At 33.6% G+C, this 23274-nt stretch overlaps 1 protein-coding gene across 1 annotated transcript in view; it reads right to left on the bottom strand.

The window, feature by feature from the left end:
• Nucleotides 1-23274, bottom strand: part of WASL (WASP like actin nucleation promoting factor) — a 67236-nt gene that overhangs the window by 5771 nt on the left and 38191 nt on the right. Inside the window, exons 2-10 of the mRNA XM_033195052.1 lie at nt 19972-20106; nt 17601-17687; nt 17243-17339; nt 15584-15607; nt 8924-9092; nt 8153-8195; nt 7051-7204; nt 4655-5175; nt 1321-1429 (exon numbers count right to left, since the gene is read on the bottom strand). Of these exons, the coding sequence (XP_033050943.1) occupies nt 1321-1429; nt 4655-5175; nt 7051-7204; nt 8153-8195; nt 8924-9092; nt 15584-15607; nt 17243-17339; nt 17601-17687; nt 19972-20106 (1339 nt within the window). The remainder of the gene's footprint in view (nt 1-1320; nt 1430-4654; nt 5176-7050; nt 7205-8152; nt 8196-8923; nt 9093-15583; nt 15608-17242; nt 17340-17600; nt 17688-19971; nt 20107-23274) is intronic.

The following is a 23274-nucleotide window of genomic DNA, read 5'->3' as shown; positions in this document are numbered from 1 at the left end:
TCATTAGACCTAATGCATGTCGATGAAGGAAGGGACTTCTGTTGTTTTGTCAAAATTTTATTACTATTCCACAATAAATATTTATCTCTATCTCTGTAATGGAACAAATATGCCTATTTAAGGAAAATAAACACTGCTCAAGGATCTTAGGACATACACATCCTTACAGAGAAACAAAAGGAAGATAACATTTATTGAGCACCTACTATGTGCTAGGCAATCTGCTGATTAGTGACATACTATTTAATTCTCATATCTATATGCTTTGTGAATTCTTTGAATGTAACAAACAAGAAACGGAGGCTCAGAGATCTCAGAGATTAAATAAATCTAATAAGAAGAAAGATCTGATTCTAGCACATTATGTTAGAGAAGCTATTTAGCAAACCTTAACCACTCCAATCAGCAACACTCGTATTCTTGTTCTTTCTTTAAAGCAATATTCATTTATATGGTGGTATGTATATGTTTAATAATAACCTCAGAATACGTACTGGTTTATTTAAATCAACCTTTTAGAAAATGATAAAGGTTTAAAAAAGGTCAGTATTCTTTAGCAAACTCTAGAAACAGTAAAAATTACTTAAAATTCTTAGTCCTAATCCTCACAGATGAGGTAAATAGCCTGATTTATTATTATTATTTTTATTATTATTTAATTAATTTTATTTTCTTGAGACGAAGTTCTGCTCTTGTTGCTCAGGCTGGAGTGCAATGGTGCGATCCTGGCTCACCGTGACCTCCACCTCCCAGGTTCAAGTGATTCTCCTGCCTCAGCCTCCCGAGTAGCTGGAATTACAGGCATGTGTCACCACGCCAGCTAATTTTTTTGAATTTTTAGTAGAGACGGAGTTTCTCCATGTTGGCTGGGCTAGTCTCGAACTCCCAACCTCAGGTGATCCACCCGTCTCGGCCTCCCAAACTGCTGGGATTACAGGCATGAGTCACTGCACCCGGCCCTGAATCTTTTATGTCACAGTAATGTCACAGGAATAAGATCTAAAAATCTCAAGCTTTGTTTAGAGGTTGTTTGCTACGAAGTCTATCAGCATTTCCTGATATAGGAAACAAAATGGTCAATATTCCCAAAGCTCTTCTTTCAATTTATGGCTATGGCTGTGGTGGTGTTGCATTTGTTAAGTCTCAGATAGACTAGTCACAGAGGCAACAACTTTTTAAAATACACCCTAGAGCCCATATCTGTAGTTACTCAATTAGCAGAGAGAAAGCTAGCAAAGACAGTCATAAAATAAAAATAACAGAATGTCATTCAAATTTATTAAACACACACACTCTCTGTCTCTCTCTCTCTCTCTCTACCTGAAGAATGAATGGCTTTGCTCCTTTTCTGCATCACTTCCATTAATGCACCCACAATTCCTGAAGTGGGTGCAGGTGTTGGTGGTGTAGACTCTTGGCCATCAGACACCTTTGAAAAGGAAGTAGCAAAACTCAGTAATAAATCTTTAGCAAAGAATCTTTGTCTCCAGAAAGTCCTACTTTCTTAGAATGACTTATTATCATAAAAGACAAAAAAGATATTAAACTGGCAAGTCCAGCACAAGATTAATTAAATTAACAAGAAACAAACTGCTGCCTTAAAGATATTATTCAAAAATATTTCCTTTCCATCTTAATGTATAAGCCAACAATACATTTCTAAATCTACGTTTATATTCAGATAACAAACCCTCTCCTGAATAATACTGCTGGGTTACTTCTGTTTATTCCAGCACACACAGACTTAGACGATCAACTTTAAAGCTATTATTAAGGGACTTCAAGTTATAAACAGAGGGTAATATTTAGACTCGAGTTGTTATGTGGGAAGCACACTGAAGATATTGAAAAACAAGTGTAGAAACATTTGCCTACAAAAACTCAGCTTTACACCTTTATGTTATAGTTATACCTTCAAAATGAACCTCTTTTCTCATAGTATATAATTTCTTTTTAAGGAGATGAGTTGAGCAACTTTCAAAATGTACCTGCCTCACTAGGCAAGTAACAATCCCTAACTGAAGTACTTCCATCTGTGCCAAAGTGCATTCAGGAAGAAAAAAAAAAATTATCACTAAAGATGAAAGAGCACAGCTGTACTAAGTGATTACCTGTGTGTTTTAATACATATATATATATATAAAATATATATATTTGAAATTCTTAATCATTTCCCAAAGACAATTATTTTATTAAGACAAACTTTCCATTTTGATCTGTACAATTCTTCCTCTCATACTCCTTTTTCTTCCTGGAGTAAACACCTTTTTTAAAAAAAAAATTCACAGTGGTTCCCCCTAAGATACAGATTCACTCCTTAGTATTTTGGCTTTAAACATTATGTATTAATTATTTCCAGTATAGAAGTACCACAAATGAAAAAAGATAACACAGAGTTTCAGAGCTTTGTATTTCTGTACAAGGCTCTCAGAGGTGCAACAGCAGTAGGGACAGTTAGACTACCTTTAAGCAATGTCATAATGTAAAGTAGAGAGCATAAAGCAGAAGTGAGCACACTGTCATCAAACACATTTTTTGAAGTGCTTACTTGAACAAGGTACTATTTGAGGTACTGAAACCATGGAATTCAAAATATATGTGAGTACTGAATACCTCCTACTAGCTCTTTAAAGTAAATCTATGGTTTTATGTTAATCATATTCATCACAGAATAAATTGATTTACTCAAAAAATTTAAAGAAACACAGCCATAGAAATTTCAACCACAAAATGGTCTTTTTAAAAAAAATAACAAATTCAGACTACATGTATAACATGCCAACAGTTCACCGACTATGCACTCTATGATTGCAATAAATGCAATCAAAAGGAAAGTGATTATTTAGGATAAAAATGGCCCCCATTCAACACTTAGAATAGAAAATATTTTTCTTTCTAAAAGGTACTTACATATCAATTAATGGGTTTTTCTTTTTGGAAAGAAAGGGAGCGTTGGGATGGGAGAAAGTTATGGAGAAAGTAAATAGAAAATTTAACTTTTTAAAATAAATGAGGATACAACTTTATTCATTAAAAATTTAAAATCGCCTTATTATAGCTAAATGAGAGAAAGAAACAAAAGTTGGTTTGTGAAAAGGAAATAGAAAAGGGAAAACAAAAAGGTAGGTTAGGAGTGGGAGTTACAGGAATAAGAATGACACAGGAACTAGCAGAAATTCCAAGGCAAAAGCTGGGCTGTGGTCATTTTGACATTAATTCTCCCCACTAACCACTCTTTAAAGTTCTTCAACTGCTTCTGACAGATCTTTAGTCTGATCTAAACGGGGAAAGAGAATAGAGATGATTGCTCATAGGTTTAAGTGTCATCCTGAGTACATATAAAGAAAAGAGTTAGATATATTTTAAAGATCAGAGTCTTCTTAAGTCTATGCTAATGTTTACATGTTTTCATTCAATTAGTTGTGCTTCCTATCTATTACTCTCCTTTTACACAAAGTTTCTGAGATCTAGAAAGCTACTTTAATTCCTATACTGGGAAATAATTTTCAATTAAAACATCCTCTGTCGTCTCCGTTTACTTCACAGAAAAAAAATCTATCATCCATGACCTGCCTGAAGTCCTGGAGAACATGTTATAAAAGGCTCCAAAAGACGTATGTAAATGTAGACAGGTTAGGCTCTAGGATAGGAGTCAGCAAACTATAGCCCATGGGCCAAATCCAGTCTGTTCTTGTATTTTTTTTTTTTAAACTATCTAAAAACTAAGCTTGATTTTTACATTTTTAAATGGCTGATAGAAAATAAGAGTGTTTTTGATATGTGAAAGTTATATAAAATTCAAATTTCAGTGTCCAAATATAGTTTTATAGAACACAAGCATGACCATTCATTTATGTATTGTCTGTGGTGCTTCTGCGGTAAAACAGCAGAGCTGAGTGGTCACGACAAGAGGCCATATTGCCCATATAAGCCTAAAATTTTACTACCTGATCCTTTACGGAAAAATGTTTGCTTAACTCTAAGATTAAATGACCTGTAAGATTAAATGATTATCTCATCCAAATCAGATAATCCTAAATTTATTTGCCATCACTGTCAGAAATTCTATTACAATTCTTTCAATTTTTTTGAGTCTGATTCTCTACTAATCTAAATTTTAGAACATGAAAACTCTGGAACCTGATTTAATTTTTATAAAGCTACTGGTTTAGATTTCCTAAGGAAATTGGTTTCAAGTAGGGCTATTTTTAATTCTCATAGCTTAATAAGGATTTTTCTTTAAACTGTCTTTTATTTGAAAGTAAAGTCTAGAACAAGGAATTGCAAACATACTGTAAAATTCCATTCATATGAAGTTCTAGAACAGGTAAAACTAATCTATGGTGATTAGATCAGTGATTGTTTATGGAAAAATTAACTGGGAAGAGGTATGCGAAATCCTTCCGGGGTGACAGAAATGCCCTACATTTGCATATAGAGATATGGGTTACATGGCTATAGAGATGTATCAAAGCTGAATTAAAACTTGTGCATGTCATTGCATGTAAAAGTATTTTTAAATTTATAGGGTTAAGAATGAATTAGCAAGAGAAAAAAAGAACAAATACACTTTTCAAAAATATCTTTCAATAAATTACTTTAAAATTCCATCATGATAGAGGATCTAAAATGAAAAAAAAAAAAGCTTACTTACAGACTTTAGTTGGATACCCTGTCGTATCTGGTCTAACAGTGCATCTCGTCCAGAGCAGGACACTGGCCGACTGTTCTGCTCCACTTTTTTTAGCTGAGCACCCTCTCTAATTTGATCTAAAAGAGCTGCTTTGTTTCCTGCAGTAGTTGGAACCTGATGGTCCCCATCAGAAGGCAGGCCAGTGGGGGGTGGTGGCCCAGGTGGAGGCGGAGGTGGAGGCGGTGGGGGTGGTGCCACTGGCCCTACTCCCAACACAGATGGAGGTGGTGGTGGAGGCCCTGAAGGTGCTGAGGAAGGAAGGGATGGAGGTGGAGGAGGGTACATCCTATTTGGCGGTGGTGGAGGGACTGCTACACTTGGCCTGGAAGGAGGCGGTGGTGGAGGTGCAGCTGTGGGAGCTCTTGAAGGTGGTGGGGGAGGAGCACCTCTTCCCCTGGCAGGAGGAGGGGGAGGACCTGAGTTGTGTGGAGGCGGAGGAGGAGGAGGCGGCCCTCCCCTTGATGGTGGTGGAGGTGGTGGTGCTGAAATGCAAACAGAAAAACAGAAGGCATGCTTTTTTCTTCTCATAAACATCATATTGAAAAGTAATTCATTTTAACATGTATAAAAATCAAATATCAAAAAAGGGCCTCATCTTTGCATTTTATTTTACAAAGATACCTGAGCACAGATGATATCTCACAAATTTTTTTGAGAATTGTCAGCCTAAAGATCATTTTCTTATTGGTTCTTAAAACAATATGAGCTAAAACAGACTAGTTCACTTTTTAGGAATTAGTACAGTTCTGAAAGCAAAGGGAATAAACATTTTCTACTTTACAAAATAATAACAAAATATACCAATGAAATTAAACATTTTATTAGCATTATTTTACAATTTAATAAAAATAAATGAATACCTTCCCTCTTTAAAAAAGAATCAAGTACACTTTTTTAAAAAAATAAAATCAATTCACATTCAGAATTATAGTGTAGTGTAGCTTAACAGAATTCATTCACGTTAATCTGCACTAAAGCCCAAACATAAGGCTTTCCTTTCAAAAGGTAAGCCTTTGTTATCTAATTTACATTTGTACTTTCATAGTATAATGTCTGTATCTCTAAAAATAGTCTACAATTCTAGTAATGACATTCTGGGAGGCTGGTTGCTTCGCTGAAATGCTCAATTACTTATTCCAGAGACATAAACTAACTGGTTATTAACAAATTAACTGAGAATTTCTATATACTGCAAAATTGAAGTTATTAACAAAAATTACTATTATTCTAGCAGTCAGGATATTAGCATTCTTATTCTACATCAGTAAAAATGTAAGATATAACACAAAAATAAACTTGGCTGAGCATGGTGGCTCATGCCTGTAATCCTAGCACTTTGGGAGAGCAAAGCGGGAGGATCACTTGAGGCCACGAGTTTGAAACCAACCTGGCTGACATGGAAAAACCCCGTTTCTATTAAAACTATAAAAATTAGCAGGGTGTAGTGGTGCATGCCTGTAATCCCAGCTACATGGGTGGCTGAGGCATGAAAATCCTTTACATCTAAATATACTGAGACCAGTACTGGCATAATAATGTTTATGAACTATATGAATCAATCAATCAATCATCAATCAATCAATCAATCAATCAATCAAAGTTGAAATGAACACTGGCAGTGAAAAAGACACAAGTAAACTGAATGCCTAATCTAAAATGACTGTTAAGTTCTTCAGAAGAATGTTTTAACTGGAGCTTTTGCTTGACTACACTATTATGACTATGCAAAAGCTAGGAAGAAGAAAAGAAAGCAGTCCTAAATCAACAAGGTAGCAAAGAGATGACTGTTATATTGGAAAATTTAGAGTATTTTATCTGCATTTTACTGTGCTAATTATTAAGACAAAACTAAAATACAAGGTCCTTTAAAAGAAATACCAAATCTTAAAAGGTTATAAATTGTGCTCTCAGGTACAAAAGAAAATTTTATACTTTATCCAAGAAAAAGGATTTGTATTTCAAAATTAATAGAAAGTTTACATTATTTATATTCTGAAAATATATTACTAATTAGAAAGTGATTATATTTAAATTACTACTTCTGAATTACAATAAAATCTGGTGGTTTATAGGACTCCTTAAGTAAAACATTTAGGCAACTATAAGTGTTTAAAATAGAATAGCTGGAAGACTTTGTATAGATTTTTATGAATAAAGACTTAATAAACAAAATCTTGTAAAGTTTTTAGTGATAATAAAATAATGTTAAGACATAGAATGATGGGCCACATCTGTTGTCCAGAAACTTCAACACCCTGCTCAAGGAAGAGTTCACATGTATGAATGTACCTGTTTTCCATGAAACTGACCTCAAAAGATTAAAACAAAACAGAATGCTGAATAGAGATAAAAGTTACCTTGCCTTCGCAGTTCATTTTTAACAGCTTCAACACCTCCTGTTTTTTCAATAAAGTCATATATAACTTTTGATGTTTCTCTGTCTTTAAGCTGTGCCTCTGAGATTCCACACATATCAAAAAGATTCTTCAATTCTGGATCCAAATTATTCAGCTACAAAACAAAGTAACTGCTAACTATAAAAATATATCCCAATTAAAACAAAAACATTAATTTTAAGGCTCATCTGTGTCCTTCTGAACTTATTTTGCCTTTTTAAACTTTTAACATGCTTGTATTACTTACATGCTAACTAAACGATTTTACTTAAAAAAAACTGAACAGATAGATTTCCTACTTTCTTCTTCTTCTTTTTTGTTCCCTGCCTTCAAAAAGAGGGCATCTCATCTAGATTTCTATTAGCCTATTCATGATTCAGACATCTCCAATGCTCATTTGATCTACCTTGTCCTAAGTATGTATGTAAAACCAGGAATAAACACACAAAAAATGTAAATTAATTTGAAAATCTGAGAGCAAGGATCTTCCTGTAATCCCAAGCATAATGCCCAGCACAAAGAGGTGCTCAGTATGTTTGTAGAGTTAACATTGTAGCTATAACAAAAATAACCAAAAAGATTCTTTACTCCAATCATAAATAATATCGCTTTAAAATAATGTATCCAAACGCTGATTAATTTTTGCCAGCAGTTTCACAGCGCTATAAAACAACGACAAAACTGCCAAAAGAACAGGAGAATGAAAAGATCTAGAGAATTCAACAACTGAATATTCAGATACTACTTTTTAGTAATTTGGTATACATTGCCCTGAAATTATCACTTGGCAGAAATTATTTTCTTCTCTTGGCTTTCAAAGCACAAGGATTTTATTTATACAGCGTATAAAGCCAAAGTACACAAACCCTGGTCTAAGTCTCTAGCAACTTAGTCATGAATGACAGAACAATAATACGGTTTTAAACCTCAGTCGTATATGTACATAAAACACAAGCACATTCAAACAGATACTAGACACCACAAAAATGAATTTAAAAAAATCTAAAATAGGCCAATACACTTCCACAGAGTTATAATGTACATGATTTGAAAACATACTTACATCAAAGCCTGTATTTGGATCCCAACCAACATGTCCAATGTGCCTAAAATAGAAAATAGAAAAAAAACCAGAAAAAACAAAATGCATAAAGGGCATTATAAACACAATATATATGAAATCCAATCAACATCTGGCTTTGAATTTTTGGCCTGAACTAATAGTTCTCACAGACATAACCATATTATGACAAAAACTATGTACAAAGAGTCAGAAGAATAGGATTCTAGCCCTGACTCTGCTACTAACTGAAACTTAAAATTTTTGTACAATCTCTCTCAGCATCTATTTACTTAACTGTCAAATTAGCGTAAGAGTCCAAGCATTATATATATGATGGGATAGGGGTTTCATAATGAGCTAATAAAATAATGCATATGAAAATGCTTGAAATATGTTATATAAATACCAAATGTTTTTACTGACCCTAGGCAGTATCCGTACACAATTCCTAAATGCTATTTTTAGAGCAAAGTGAGAAATCGTTTTTATGTTCAATAATTAGTTGAAGAAGCAACTTTATCTAATTTTTCTTTTCTCATAGTTGAAAAAGTAAATAAACTGTAAGATTCCAAGAACATCTATTGAGCAGCTGCCTTAAAAAACAAAAACAAAAACAAAAACTCCAATAAAGCACATAGTTAAAACAGTATCCAAGTGATGAATGTACACACCCTCCCGAAAATAAAAGAAAATTTTCTAACAAGTTAAAAATCAAGAACAGCAATGAATAAATCAAAAGTGAAGATAAAAACAACAAAAGAACTGTCTTACTGGAAATTGCTTGGTGTTCCTATATCTGCCTTGGTTAATCTCTTCTTTTTAGCTTTTCCTTTCTTCTTTTCTTTGGTATGGGAGATGTTGTTGACTTGTGGACCATAAAATCTATTTGTTGTAATTTCTGGATTTTTTATGTCGACTGTAGCCATGGGTAGATTAGGACCTGCAAATAAAACCAAATTATGTAAAAAGGATTAATTTAAGATAACAATGATATAAAATCATAATTTACAATTTAAATTTTTTTTCTGAAATAGGATCACTTCATTATAAATTATTTATATTTTAAATTTCTATATTTTTCCATAAAGTGCAGCCTAAATTTCTAAAATCTTTAAGTTCTTAAAGAAATTAGTGTAGATGCACTATTTCAAAGCAAACTTACATTTTTATACCATTAAATTTCATAAAGAATATGAACTTCCAAGCTAGAATTTAAATATAATTAGTCTAATCTCTTAAATTTTGATTACAATAGCCTCATACCCAACACATTGCTCAACGGTAAAGTGAAACGTATCTTGTAACAAGGATAAAGAAAGTAAAGTGTCTATTTTGTTTTAAATTTAACAAAGAAATATAGGCTTAACTCTTTGTTTCAACTCTGTTAGTCAAGAGGAAAAAGGATACTTAAAATTATTACTACCATTTTTTCCAAAACTGGCATACTTAAGTCAAATGATATTTTCCCCACCAGTACGCATATACCTTGACCATCAGAAGTATAGAATTCAAAAACTTAAAATGCAAAAATTCTTAAAGCACTCATCTTGTGCAAGAATCAACAGTAAAAATATCAAAGGCATCTTTCCATATTATTAATAGTATCTTCAGAAGTGGTACTAAACGTAGCACAAAACTTGTCTTACAATTCAAAATAAAATTCTTGATCTTAAAAGTATGAAAATTTGAATGTGAAGCATTCAACTGAAAAATTTCTTAAAAATTCAACTAAAGGGCAACACATGTTCCTTAGAGGTCCTATTTTTAAATGTTTCTCTGACAAATCCTCCTATGAGGCCAAGTTCCTCTGAGGTGACTACATTAACGACCACTTCCAAAACATATGAAATACTATCATTGTTGTGTAGAAAATAATTTAACACAGCACACTTGAGACTGCCCTTCTTAGAAAGGACCACTTGCAAGGTTGGCCCTCAGGTGACCATTTGGGAAGTTGGATTTCAAGAGGGTTCCCACTATTCCCTGATAAGGTGGGCTTATTGTGTCTAAATTGTTTGTGCTAACAATTCAGTTTATGTTGAACATCTACTTTCCTTCTGGGAGTCTGGAATCTTAGTGAGTGCAAGGCGGGGGAGACCTATGTAACCAGCCCCCAACAAAAACCCTGAGCACCAAGTCTCAAGCTTTTCCTTTAGACAACTTTTCACATGTTGTCACAATTCATTATTGGAGGAATTAGGTGCAACCTTTGTGACTCCACTGGGAGAACTCTTGGAAACTTGTGTGTGGTTTTTTCACGAACTTCATCCCATGTGTCTTTTCCTTTGCAGATTTTGTTTTATATGTGTTTTCACTGTAATAAATGTTTGCCCTAAGTACATTTATATATTGAGTCCTTTAATCCTTCTGGTGAATCACCACCTCTGAGGATAGTCTTGAGGATCCCCAACATAATCAATAAATGGCAAATAGAAATCTCAAGGCTAATGTATATTAGGTGATCCTTAAAATCCAATTTGACTGTAATTCTTTAATTATGCCCCAAACCACCAATGTATCCTACTTACTAAAATTATCTGGAAAAAAAAAAAAAAAAAAAGAAGTTTATTTACATGGGTAAATTGTATATACCTTATTTTCTCCCAACTCTACTATTAAAGATAAAACAAAGCTAAAACAAATTTATGAAAGCCATGTCACCTTATCAAAAAAGTAAATAATCTAGAAAGGTATATTTTTAATATCACCAAAATTCAACTCTTTTCCCTTAATATTCAAATCCCATTTATATATAGTATGTTAATAATCCTAAAGTTTTAGTTACAATTTCATTCAAAAATTCCATAGGAAATTGCTGATATTGATAAGAAACAATTTTTGGAAAAAATGAGAGCTAATGAGTAATATGCATAAAACCATTAAAAGCTTTTTCAGTGCCCAGGAATAATCTGAAAAATAACTAGATCAATAAGTAAAGGTGAGTTAAGCAGTACAGAATGACCTGAAAGGCTTATTAGGAATATAGGATATGAATTTTCAAATTTGCTCAGGTATCAGATTTTGGCATTTACGTAGTTGTACAAAATAAGGACTTACTGAGAATACCCAGAATGTGGGGGCTAGAGGGTTGAATTGGGGTTACACTCAGACCTTCACAGACTTATCTGGTGGCCTGCTTTTACTTCTCATTCTTCCCTTTCTGCCCTCTTGCTTATCTTTACCAGTCAGTATCAGCAACACCATCCACAATAAGGATGCTACAAATTACTTTTAGTTTCTTATCTTCATATCTTCATAAAATTTAAGAATTAAGACAAAATTACGAGTATCAGAATTAGGTACTCCCTGGACAGGCACAGTGGCTCACGTCTGTAATCAGCACTTTGGGAGGCCAAGGCGGGCGGATCACGAGGTCAGGAGTTCGAGACCAGCCTGGCCAATATGGTGAAACCCCGTCTCTAATAAAATACAAAAATTAGCTGGGCGTGATGGTACGCGCCTATAATCCCACCTATTCAGGAGGCTGAGGCAGGAGAATCACTTGAACCTGGGAGGCTGAGATTGCGCCACTGACTCCAGCCGGGGTGACAGAGCAAGACTCTGTCTCAAAAAAGAAAAAAAAAAAAAAAAGAATTAGGCACTCTCTTTATTCATATGACTTTTCCTGAACTAAGTATTCAAACAGCAACTACAATCAGACTCACCAGTAAAATATAAAAACAGAAAACAACAAAAATATTTTCTGCCACTTTAGCTTATATAAAAGCCATCTATTACACTATAGACAACTAGCATGGAAACAGAGTTGGATAAAGTTCAGTTTAATGATTTAAATTATCCAAGCTAGTACATTTTTGGAAAATCAGTTTCTTATAACCTTGATTTATAACTCACTAGAGAAAGTAATTCAGCTGTCTCTGAACAAGATTCAAGAATGAGGACAGGAACAAAATATAAGTGATATGTGAAACGAATAACAATGTTTAACTCATACCGTAATCAGACTGTGTGTTTTCCCTCTTCCTCTACCCAAAAATCAGGTATGGATATATTATTATGCAACAACATTATCTCTTTAAGTCACTATAAATGAGTTTCGTTAGTAGTAGTTAAGACATTATTTTAAGTAAGCCTATAAAAAAAAAATCCATATAATGGAGATATATAGAAAATTAGTATTAGATGGGAAATTAGGAGTTTCCTTTCAAAAATCACCTTTCATTTTATTAATGAAAATGAAGGACAGTAAGAGTTAGGTGATCTTTATAAAGTCACACGATTAGTGACAGAAGCAAACGTGTATTCTGGTATCTTGGTTTCTAGTCCACTACCCTTCCAATTAACTATTTTACCTCTTTTATTTTTGAGATGGAGTCTCGCTCTCTTGCCCAGGCTGGAGTGCTATGGCACCATCTCGGCTCACTGCAACCTCCACCTCCTGGGTTCAAGCGATTCTCCTGCCTCAGCCTCCCGGGTAGCTGGGACTACAGGTGCATGCCACCAAGCCTGGCTAATGTTTCATATTTTTAGTAGAGATGGGGTTTCATCGTATTAGCTAGGATGGTCTTGATCTCCTGACCTTGTGATCCACCTGCCTCGGCCTCCCCAAGTGTTGGTTGGGATTACATGCGTGAGCCATCGTGCCTGGCCAACTATTCTACCTCTTACACAAAAGTCGAACTACAAGGTGGATGACACTGCTAATTTTACAAATGCCATAATATGTTCTTTGTTTACCAATTTATCAGTTTTCTTGGTCTATGGTCCAACAATTCATTATTCAATAAATATGTACTAACAACTTACAGAATTTAGAAAAAAATGGATTTCTACACATTCAAGAAGTTAGGTACTTGGTTATTTCTGTTGACAATGGTTATTTACTTTAGGGTTTGAAGATGTCAGGAAATAAGTTTAAAATGGTATTCTAAAGCCAAATTAAATACCTGTTTCAAGTGACACACTAAAAAAAGTGAATACCTGTTTAAGGTATAGAGTCATTTTTTAAATAACGTAAAGTATATGAAAGATTTAGTAACAGATATATGTACTCAAGTCATTTCTAGTAAAGTTTAATTATTCCATTTATGAAATTACACTCATCCTAAGAACTACTATGTAAACATATAATGAAGGGGGGCTGTTTTCCTTCTTTTTTCAAAAAGCAAATGACAAATTATCTCCTGATTAAGGACAACTGTTGCAGGAAAAGGTTTTTAAATGTTCTTGTGAACAGACATGTCTAATTTTAAATCTAAAAGAACTCAAGTTTCCCATTAATTACATAAAAAGCAAAGAAGCCTCATCAAGGTATAAAACAGTTGAAAAACAGGTGGCCTAGAGGCCTCTGATGTCAAGCAGTCACAAAGCTGAGAACAAATCATTGGAAAGCATATATGCTAAAATGTGAAATTGACCAATAAAGAAATTAGGAGTGAGGAAGATACTGAATTGCATTTTAGGAATGTATATAAATTCCACAGAAAGTATCTTTTTAATAATTAAAATTTGAAAAGGTGTGGTACACTGATAATCTAATCTAAGTAAGGATCTGAGACAAAGCACCTGCATGGCTACTGGAGGACATGGTACAGGGGCCCACTGCCACCTAGTGGTGGTGCACCGAATACAGTAAAGTAATAATGTTGCCTCCCAAACAGTAGTCTCCACTTAGAGGTGAAAGCAAGGTAGTTGAATGCAAAGCAGTTTTAAAATATTACAACTTGTATTGATAATTATTTATTTCATTTTTTATTGTGTATTAGTATATTAATTGCATATTATATGTATAGTTTATAAGTATACAAGTATGGGCAATACATGCTGTATAATTTTGCCCTTTAACAGCACTATTAAAAAAAAACCCTCCACTTATTTGATAAAAGAAGTCTGAAACCACTGAGCCAAATGATTAAAACTAAAGATTTAAAACCAACAGCCAACTCAGAGAAATAAACTACATTTAATTCTAAGTGGGTCTCTTAGTAGGGATAATAAAATTATGAAACACCACTGTTACATAAAGAATTTTCAAATTCTATCTATTCATGGAAACTAGGTGTCTCTTCAGAAATTCATTTTATAAATGTTCACCCCTCCATATTCACAGTTCCATGCCCATGCATTCCATATCCATGGATTCGACCAACTGTGGATTAAAAATAAAAGTGGATGGGTCCATCTATTCCGAGCATGTACAGACTATTCTTGCTATTATTTCCTAGACAATACAGTATAACAACTATTTACCCAGCACTGCTTCTCTCAGCCTTTTGGCTAAGATCAAATGTACCTAGCATTTACATTGTATTAGGTATTATGAGTACTCTAAGGAGGATTTAAAGCATACAGGAGAATTTGTGGTTATATGCAAATACTATGTCATTTTGTATCACAGACTTGAGTATCAATGAAGTTTCCTATCCATGGGGGATCCCGGAACTGATCCAACATGGATGTATGTATTTACAACTTTAATTATATTATTTCTACAGCATCTACACTTTAAAATCTGGGGTTACTTTCTCCAAAGTGTTTCCATGGCACCACTAGAAAGTCTTCTCCATTGGTACTCAATACTGTATATACTCTCTAAACTCAAAATAATGTAACAAATTCAGAAAGGTTGAAATACTAGACTTATATCAAGGAAAATTTCCAATACTACATTGAAAGTTCACAGATGAGCAACTTGTAACTCAGCTGCTTCTGTTTCTTTTGCCTCTGCCACGTACTAGCTTATATATTCTGAGACATGATATTTACCCTGTGTCTCAGTTTTGCCTTCAAAATCATTTGGACATAACATAGTGGTTAAGGGGCCAGGCTCTAGAGTCAAATCATCTGATGCTGAATCTTGCTTCACTACTTACTAGTTATGAGATCTTGAGCAAGTTATCTATCTATGCCTCAGTTTCCTTATCTATAAAAGAGATAATAGGAGCTACTTAAGAAGGTTGCTGACCAGTGCCTGGCAGATAGTAAAAGATCATTAAATATTAGCTGCTATTATTATTGCTGTCATCATGTAACGTATAATCAGTGTGAAATAATCCTTTGAAATAAGAATGAAAGATAAATCTTAAAGTAGGAAATTAACAAATATGCTAGACAAAATTTACTGCCTCTAGGAAAAATGTTAAGGCTAGATTGTATACTCAGTCAACTGTGAATCCAGAATTAAGATATAAATATTAGTGATCTTCACCCTATGTATTTTCTTCATGTCAGAAAAATATTGAAGAATATTGTTTCCTAAGTCTCATCTGTCAGTCATTAATTAAAAAGAACACAATAAACTGTATAATTTGATTACAGATACTAAATATTACTTATTAATGTATGGTACATGTTTCCACAAGGATTAAGATGTAATAGATACTAAATATTACTAATGTATGGTACATGTTTCCACAAGGATTAAACTGTCACCTAAAATCTTAAAAGATTAATAATTGTCAAAAAGCTTACCATTTGGGGGATCTCGTCTTTTCTCTGTTAGAAAATAAATTAGAAGAATATTATTAAATATATGTAAGACAACATCAACATAAAAAAATTAATTCACTAAACTGTCTTATTCCTAAATTGATGTATGTGTGACTAAGGAAGATTTTTCAGAAGACCCGACATTTAAGCAGAGATCTAAATAAAATAAGAAAAGGAACAATATATTCAAAGGCCCCAAGGAGGGTACAACATGAAAGAACATCATGAAAGCTGGACTGCAGTGAGCAAAAGGCACAGTGAAAGGAAACAAGTCAGAAGGAAAGACAGGGACTAGATCATGTAGGGTTCCCTAGGCCATGGTTAAGGACTATAGATTTTATGTGTATATGATAGGAAGCTCTTACAGAATTTTAAATAGAGAAAGTGATATAACCTAATTTACAAGTTTACTCTGGCTACTGTATAGAAAAGTGATAGTAAAAAGGATTTGAGTAGCAGCAGGGAGACTAGTCAGAGAGCTGGTGTAGCAGTCCAACTGACAGATCATGGCGGCCTGGATTAGAATGGTAGCAGCAGAAATGGTAAGAAATAGTCAGACAGGACATGTTTCTGAAGGCAGAGCCAATCTGATAGGACTCTCATAGGATTTATGAGGGACCATGGTGAACCTGAGGGATAAAATGGAACAAATGCCTTTTACTGAAACAAGGAAGATTAGGAGAAGAATAGGAACAGGTCTGAGTGGGGCTAGGGTTCAGGACACAGGACATGGATCAAATATTCTGCTCAGATGTGTTAAGTCTAAAGGCTATTCTGTCACTGAACTTGAGTAGACAGAGTCTGAAGGTCAGGGAAGATGTGTCGGTACTGAAGACAAAACTTTGAGAGTCATCAGCACACAGTTTTTGGAACCATAGGACTGGATGAAAGCACATATTCTTTCTCCTGAAACTGATCTGCTTAAGATGATTTTGGAAAGGTTCCCCTTTCCTAGTCACCCTTCTCCACTTTACAAGAGAAAGGCCTGGTACTCTGTTGTCGAACAACAGTTCTATACCAATTAATTTAAAGCTTTATACTATCCTGCATTGTTCTATAATTGTTTTATATGTGTTAGAGTTGTCTCACACACTAAACAGGTTCCTTACGGGTTTTATAGTATATAGTATTAGGAGCAAAATAGAGAGACAAGGCAATGTTTATAGATCTTGTTAGCAACTCTGCTTATTTGCTTCTAAGCTTACTTGCTTCTAAAGTCTTTGTTTACAAAGTATAAAATACTTTTAAAACTTGACAAACAATGCTATCACAAATGCAAAATTAAAAGTCAATACATATGACATTTTATCAACAAAAAAGGTTATTGAAATGGGTCCTTCAGTAAATCTAAAAAAAAACAGTTCTCAAGAAAAATGTTATTTATTTTAAGGTAAAGACCACCAAATTTTTTTGTAAATAGTAAATATTTCAGGTAATAGTTTAGGCTTTGAGGACCACATAATCACTGTCATCACTATTGAACTGTGTTATGGCAAAAAAGTAGCCAAACACAACATGTAAACCAATGAATATAGCTAAGTTTCAGTAAACCTTTATTTACAAAAACAGGAAGTGGCCCACACTTGTCCCATGAGCATAATAGTTTGCTGGTCCAATTTAAGTAATTAAAAAAAGAGTTACCAGATTTCCTTTGTCGGCGGCCCAACAGGTCTGTCACTGCTTTTCGGAATTTTTTTGCTTCTTCTTCATTGGCAAAATTAAGAGCAACTTGACAAGTCTGAAATATTTTCATCACAAAGGGGAAACAACAGAATTATGCTTTATGTAACAGCTTTATATCATAAAAACAATGAGCAAAAGAAGTATATTTCTAAAGAATGAAAGGTTAATTTTACTAGCAGATAAGACATTATTTCATCTTCAACAAAAAAATAAAATAGTAAATTGAATTTGATCTTTCAATAAGGCTCTATAAATAATTTGGATTAGAAAAGGCAAGCAATGAAAAAAGATGGTAATACAGAAAAATATGACTTACATCTCCAGCAAAGGTATGAAAATATCCTCTAGGACTATTATATACAAAGTTATTGTATAGCTCTTGTTCCCACAATAGTTTCCCATCCTAGAAAAAAGTCAAAAATTAAAATAAGAACTACCAAAACATAATCTCTAGGAATAAAAAGCAGATGACTCATATTAAGATAACTGTTTATACTAAAAATAACTTTTACATGCACACATGCAACATATTTATAATATACAAATAGTGTCACATAATCTAATCAGTAATTTCTTAAAACTGTAAACACTGGATAACGTGTCTTTCATAAAACCTACATATCAAGTCAGTTTAATTCAGCTAAGATATAATCTCCCTAGCCAACCATTTCCAAATTCAGTTACTTGGTCAAATACATAACCAGAATAATTACTAGGTCATCAATGTTACATAGAAGGAATAGGACACTTTTGTACATGAATTGATTATCAAAGCACAGTTCTACCAGCAATATTTAGATAGTTTGTACTATCAAACACTGCAGGAATACTTTATGTTCTTTTCCTCAATTTTATAGATGTGGGAGGGTCAAATATACCTTCCTTGTACTGCTCATTAACCATCTTCAAATTCTTAACTTTTGCAGAGTACCTTTCTAATTACATACTGGTATAAGTAGTATTAATCATGATGCAGAAAGAGACTGATAATTAAAATGTATCAAGGTTAAACTATGGATAAGAATGCCATGATGACTGCTGTATCTATTGTCATAGTATAAAAAATATGTTTAATCTTAATACCAAAGGTGAAGAATCATGAATGTTCAGCAATTGGAAATAAGTGGTTAGAGAAACATAGTCATTGCTCTATTCAGAAATGCAAGGTTGTACCCAGACCACAATTTAAAAATATGTACAATACACTGTTCACACACGATAACCACTGCAATGGAATTCCTTTCTTCTTAGTGGAGTAGTATGTGTATGCCATTTCTAAATAGTGCTTCACAACGGTTATGAGAAATATGTCAAAGCACTTGGGGGTTTCTTTCAAACTATGCATGTGTTCCCCACCCCCGAGAATCACTGCCATAGTAAGCCACTGCTAGTGACTACTAGTAAGCCATTGCTAGTGACAGAAGCATGTCATATCTCTCAGCTGTCTTGGAAGTAGACTTTAAGAAGCACTAATTTAGCCCGGCACTGGTGGCTCAGGCCAGTAATACCAGCACTTTGGGAGCCTGAGGCAGGAGGATCACTTGAGTCCAGGAGTTTGAAACCAGCCTGGGCAAAACAGCAGAACCCATCTCTACAAAAAAATACAAAAATTAGCCAGGTGTGGTGGCTTGTGCCTGTAGTCACAGCTACTCAGGAGGCTGAGGTGGGAAGATTGCTTGAGCCAAGGAGATCAAGGTTGCAGTAAGCTGTGCACTCCAGGCTGGTGACAGAGCAAGAGCAAGACCCTGTCTCAAAACAACAACAACAACAACAACAACAACAACAACAACAACAAAAGATGCACTAATTTACCAAATACCATAACTGAGATCTCATTTAAACTCAGTGAAATACTTCATAACAGACCAAGATGGTTATCCGATTTTACAAATAAAGCTGAGACCAGGGGTGTAAAAATCTCTTGACTGTTATCTATCAGGTTGTATTAGAGCCCAATAGTTTAGAGGCAGTTTTAGTTTTTTGTAATTAAAATCTCATTGCACTTACTGTCACATATAAATATTAATCATGGAGTCTTACTTACAGAAAGGGTTTTAAAAAAATAATGGAGATTTCATCTTAGCAAAATGATGTTTTTATGACAACTGTAAGAAATGAATATCTAACAAAGGGTATCCAATCTATAGCAATGTGATTTATGATTGGGAGTGAGGGACATAAAGCTACGAAAATCTGAATATATTCTATCATGAGAAACAACATAAGGAAAAATGAGTAGCAAACAGATTTTTATAGACATTGAAATGTTTTAAACCTAGGCTAAATAATAGTACATACTGAGCTAAAATATTATTTTGTTGTTCCCTGAATAGACTATGTATGCTATTCTATAATGAACAAGATAGAATAAAAGAGTATCATTAAAAAAATACAGAGTGTAGAGAAAACCCAAGAACCAATAGGCATAAAAAAAAAAAAAAAAAAGGCTTAATGCATGGTAGCAGTAGAAAGATAAAATAGGAAACTATTCACATTCTGGCTTCAGACATATTCCCAATTGGTCATGATTTTCATATGTCAATATCTAAAACCAAGTTTCACTCTTCTAATATTAGTTTATGTACAAATTTAAATATCACATATAGGATAATCAAATCTAAACTGAATTGTAATTGATATAGAAAACCTAATCACCTAGTTTAAAGTGAAAGCAAATCAAAGCTCACCTTAATGTCAAATATTCTTAAAAAATAAGATCTCTGTGGATTGTCCTTAACAAGACAAGCAACACCACTGCACTTCTTTGACCACATACAGTTCCGATCTGCTGCATATAACTGCACCACTGCTGAAGACATAGTCTGCAAAATATAAAATTTATAACCATTAGGTTCAAAATAGTATGTAGATGATCACATCCCCTGCTGACAGCTTGACTGCAGCCACCCAGCTAAGCGGCTCCTAAATTCCTGATTCACAGAAACAAGGAGATAATAAACATGTATTGTTATTTTAAGCCACTAGTTTTTGAAGTGATTTCTTATGTAGTAATAAAGAACTAATATAACAATCACATAACAATAATCACTGAAAACATTTACTGATGCTTAAAATGTGTTAAATCACTTTTAAATACTGTCTTATTTAATTTTTATTACTATGATAACCTCATTTTATACTTCAGAAACCCGACACTGAAGAGTGTAATTTGCCCAATACCACACAGGTAAACGGCAGAGCTGAAATTCCAAATCCAGGCAATTTGCGACTTCAAACCTAGCATTCTTACTCCCCACTATTATACTGTTTCCCAATAAAGTGAACATTTAAGCAATGAAATAGTAGTATTAGTAATGGCTAACTTCTATAAAGCAGTTAAGCACTTATCTAGATAAGGACTGAGTCAAACGTGAAAGCAGTATTACCACCCTGGAAGGCACATTATAATATCTCCTTTCTAAAGTGAGTTTAAGATTTTAAGTGATTTGCACAAGGGGCCACATAGTTTTAATGCTATACTGAGGATATGAAAAAGATCTGAAAGACTACTGTCTCAATTTTACCAAGGATAGTCCCTAAATAGAACCCTTTCAGATGTGTAAGAGGGAAGCTAACTGGTTACATGCAATGGACACTTCGGGGAATTAGGATTTTCCAGTACACTATGTTGTCACCTTCCGTCTCAAGACTGTATCATGAAAAGGTATAAACTAATTTTATCCCAAGTTTATTTTATAACTAGAATGTAACTATTCAACCTTCAGTTTCTATGAAAGTGATACATATATATACTGATAAAGCACTTACAAATCCTCTGAAAGCTGTAATTATGTTTTCTGATCCAGTAATTTCACTTCTAAACTAAAAATTAAGAAAATCATTTAGAATATACTTCGCATTTTAATGTAAATATAAAAATAAAGTATTTCATATAAATACATATTTTTTTCAAGAGGAAGAACTGAAATAACCTAAAATAGGAGCTGATTAAGTAATTATGGTATCTTAGTTCAATGGAATTGGGCTCTGTAATAAAAAATAGACTACATTAAGATTTGGAGATACGCTGTTTTAGGTTTACTTCACTATGCCTGGGGGGTGCCGCCCTCTTTCGGTAAGAGGAATTCCAAAGAACAATTATATGCACAAACCTTTTATAACTGGATACTAAAGGCAGAAATGTAAGATCAGTATACTGTGAGGATCAAAAGTCCATAAAGACTTGCTCAGATAACAATGTTCAATGTTATGTTTTTAACATTACAGACCAAACTCAACCTTGAACTTCACACACAGTACTGAGCAGGACACAAAGGAACAGAAATATTTCTACAAGAGTCATTAAAAATTACAATAACTTAAAAACAAAAAATGTGTATACTGGGACACTGGGTTTCAAAGAGAAGACTGAAGAATGTGGGACATTTTTTGGCCTGCTCAAAACACCCTTGTGTTTGCAAGTGTACAATCTCAGGATGACAGCGTCATAGGCATCCTGTTGCCAGTACCGAAAACTTCAGAAAAATGGGTCTTGCATACACCATCTAAAGGTCTCAAATACCAGGCTGAATAATTCAAAAATCAAACAAGCAAATTTGTTAGTTCTAAGGAGAATTCATATAAAGTCTTTTTTAGTATGGTACTATCAAAAGACATTCATTTCTAAAAAGGAAAGCAATTAGGAAATTAGATGTACCAAAATGAAGATCTAAAAATCTCCCTACTTTTTACCAGAAATCAAGAGGTAACAGCTCACCAAAAAAAAAAAAAAAAAAAAGTTATTCAATAGGGTCTGAAATTCCATTATGAAAATCCCCTTGCTAGCCAAAGGACTAAATATTCATGATGTTATAAATATTCATGTTGTAAAACACCATGTGGCTATCTATGTGAACTTTAAAAAACAAAACAAAACAAACAAAAAAAAACTCAAACTAAAAAACATTTAAACTTTTAGATAAACTTAAATTGTTAAAACACCTGCTTAGGAAATAAAGACTAACAATGCTATAATTTTTCACAGACAGGATATTGCAATATAAACATTAAAACTAAAAAAAAAACAACTATTCGAAAGCAATTTTCAGCAACTGGATTTTCAAATATTTGCTACACTCTTATTATCAGTCTAAGTGTCTATTTCATTAATTCTTACCTTCAGTCTGAAAATGACATACCACAGTACCTTGTAAAGCCTTTTCTAATTCAGAATAATTACAGTGAATATGAGAATAACTAGCATACATTTAATACAGTATATTAATGCTAGACAATATAAAAATAATAATCCCCACACTCTAGATTGACAGTGACTTAATTAAGTTTTTAAAGACATTCCTTCCATTCCTTTAGGTAATTACAACGAATCAATTCCATTCCTTCTTGTCTTTTGTAATTAAGAAGATATTAATGAAAAACAACCTAAGAACAAGTGCTTAGGAAGGAAAATATATTTCTTATTACCCTAATAATGTTAAGGTTAAAATCTGCTAATTAAAAGGAAAAAAAGTACTGTATCAACTTTGGTAGAAACAGAATCTGTCGTCTCTTGTGTATTCCTGATATTTCAGTACTGAATAACTGTAATAACATATTCATTCTTAGAACTTTGATGATCAAGGGCAGGAAGAATATGGGGGATGTATTCTAGGAAGTGAATTCCCTCCCACTGTCCTTCTGCCTGGCACTTCTACCTCTTTTGAGGTTGACTCTGCAACAGTCTACTTGAAGTATTTCTCTGATTCCTTAGGTTGAAATGACTTTTTTGGGGGGGGCACATTTCTGAAGTACTTGTTTGTGTACCTTGTGTTACTCTGTTATTCCACTGGTCTTATTCTAAATCAGAATAATTTTCTGTATTGACTTCTTAACCACTAAAAAGACTGCAATTCCCATAGCACTTAAATTAGTTCTGCAAACTTATGCTTCCACTCCACCTATACTTTGTCCCCAAGTGAACAAGTATTTGTTAAAAACTACATGTTCTGATTTTGATAATAATACTACAGCAATAAGAGAATGACTCTGAT

Source organism: Trachypithecus francoisi, unplaced genomic scaffold, assembly GCF_009764315.1.
Source record: "Trachypithecus francoisi isolate TF-2019V2 unplaced genomic scaffold, Tfra_2.0 Lachesis_group4, whole genome shotgun sequence".
In the NCBI taxonomy this organism is placed as follows: Eukaryota; Metazoa; Chordata; class Mammalia; order Primates; family Cercopithecidae; genus Trachypithecus; species Trachypithecus francoisi.
Note: the sequence above shows the minus strand (reverse complement) of the source record. Positions and strands in the feature narration are given on the sequence as shown.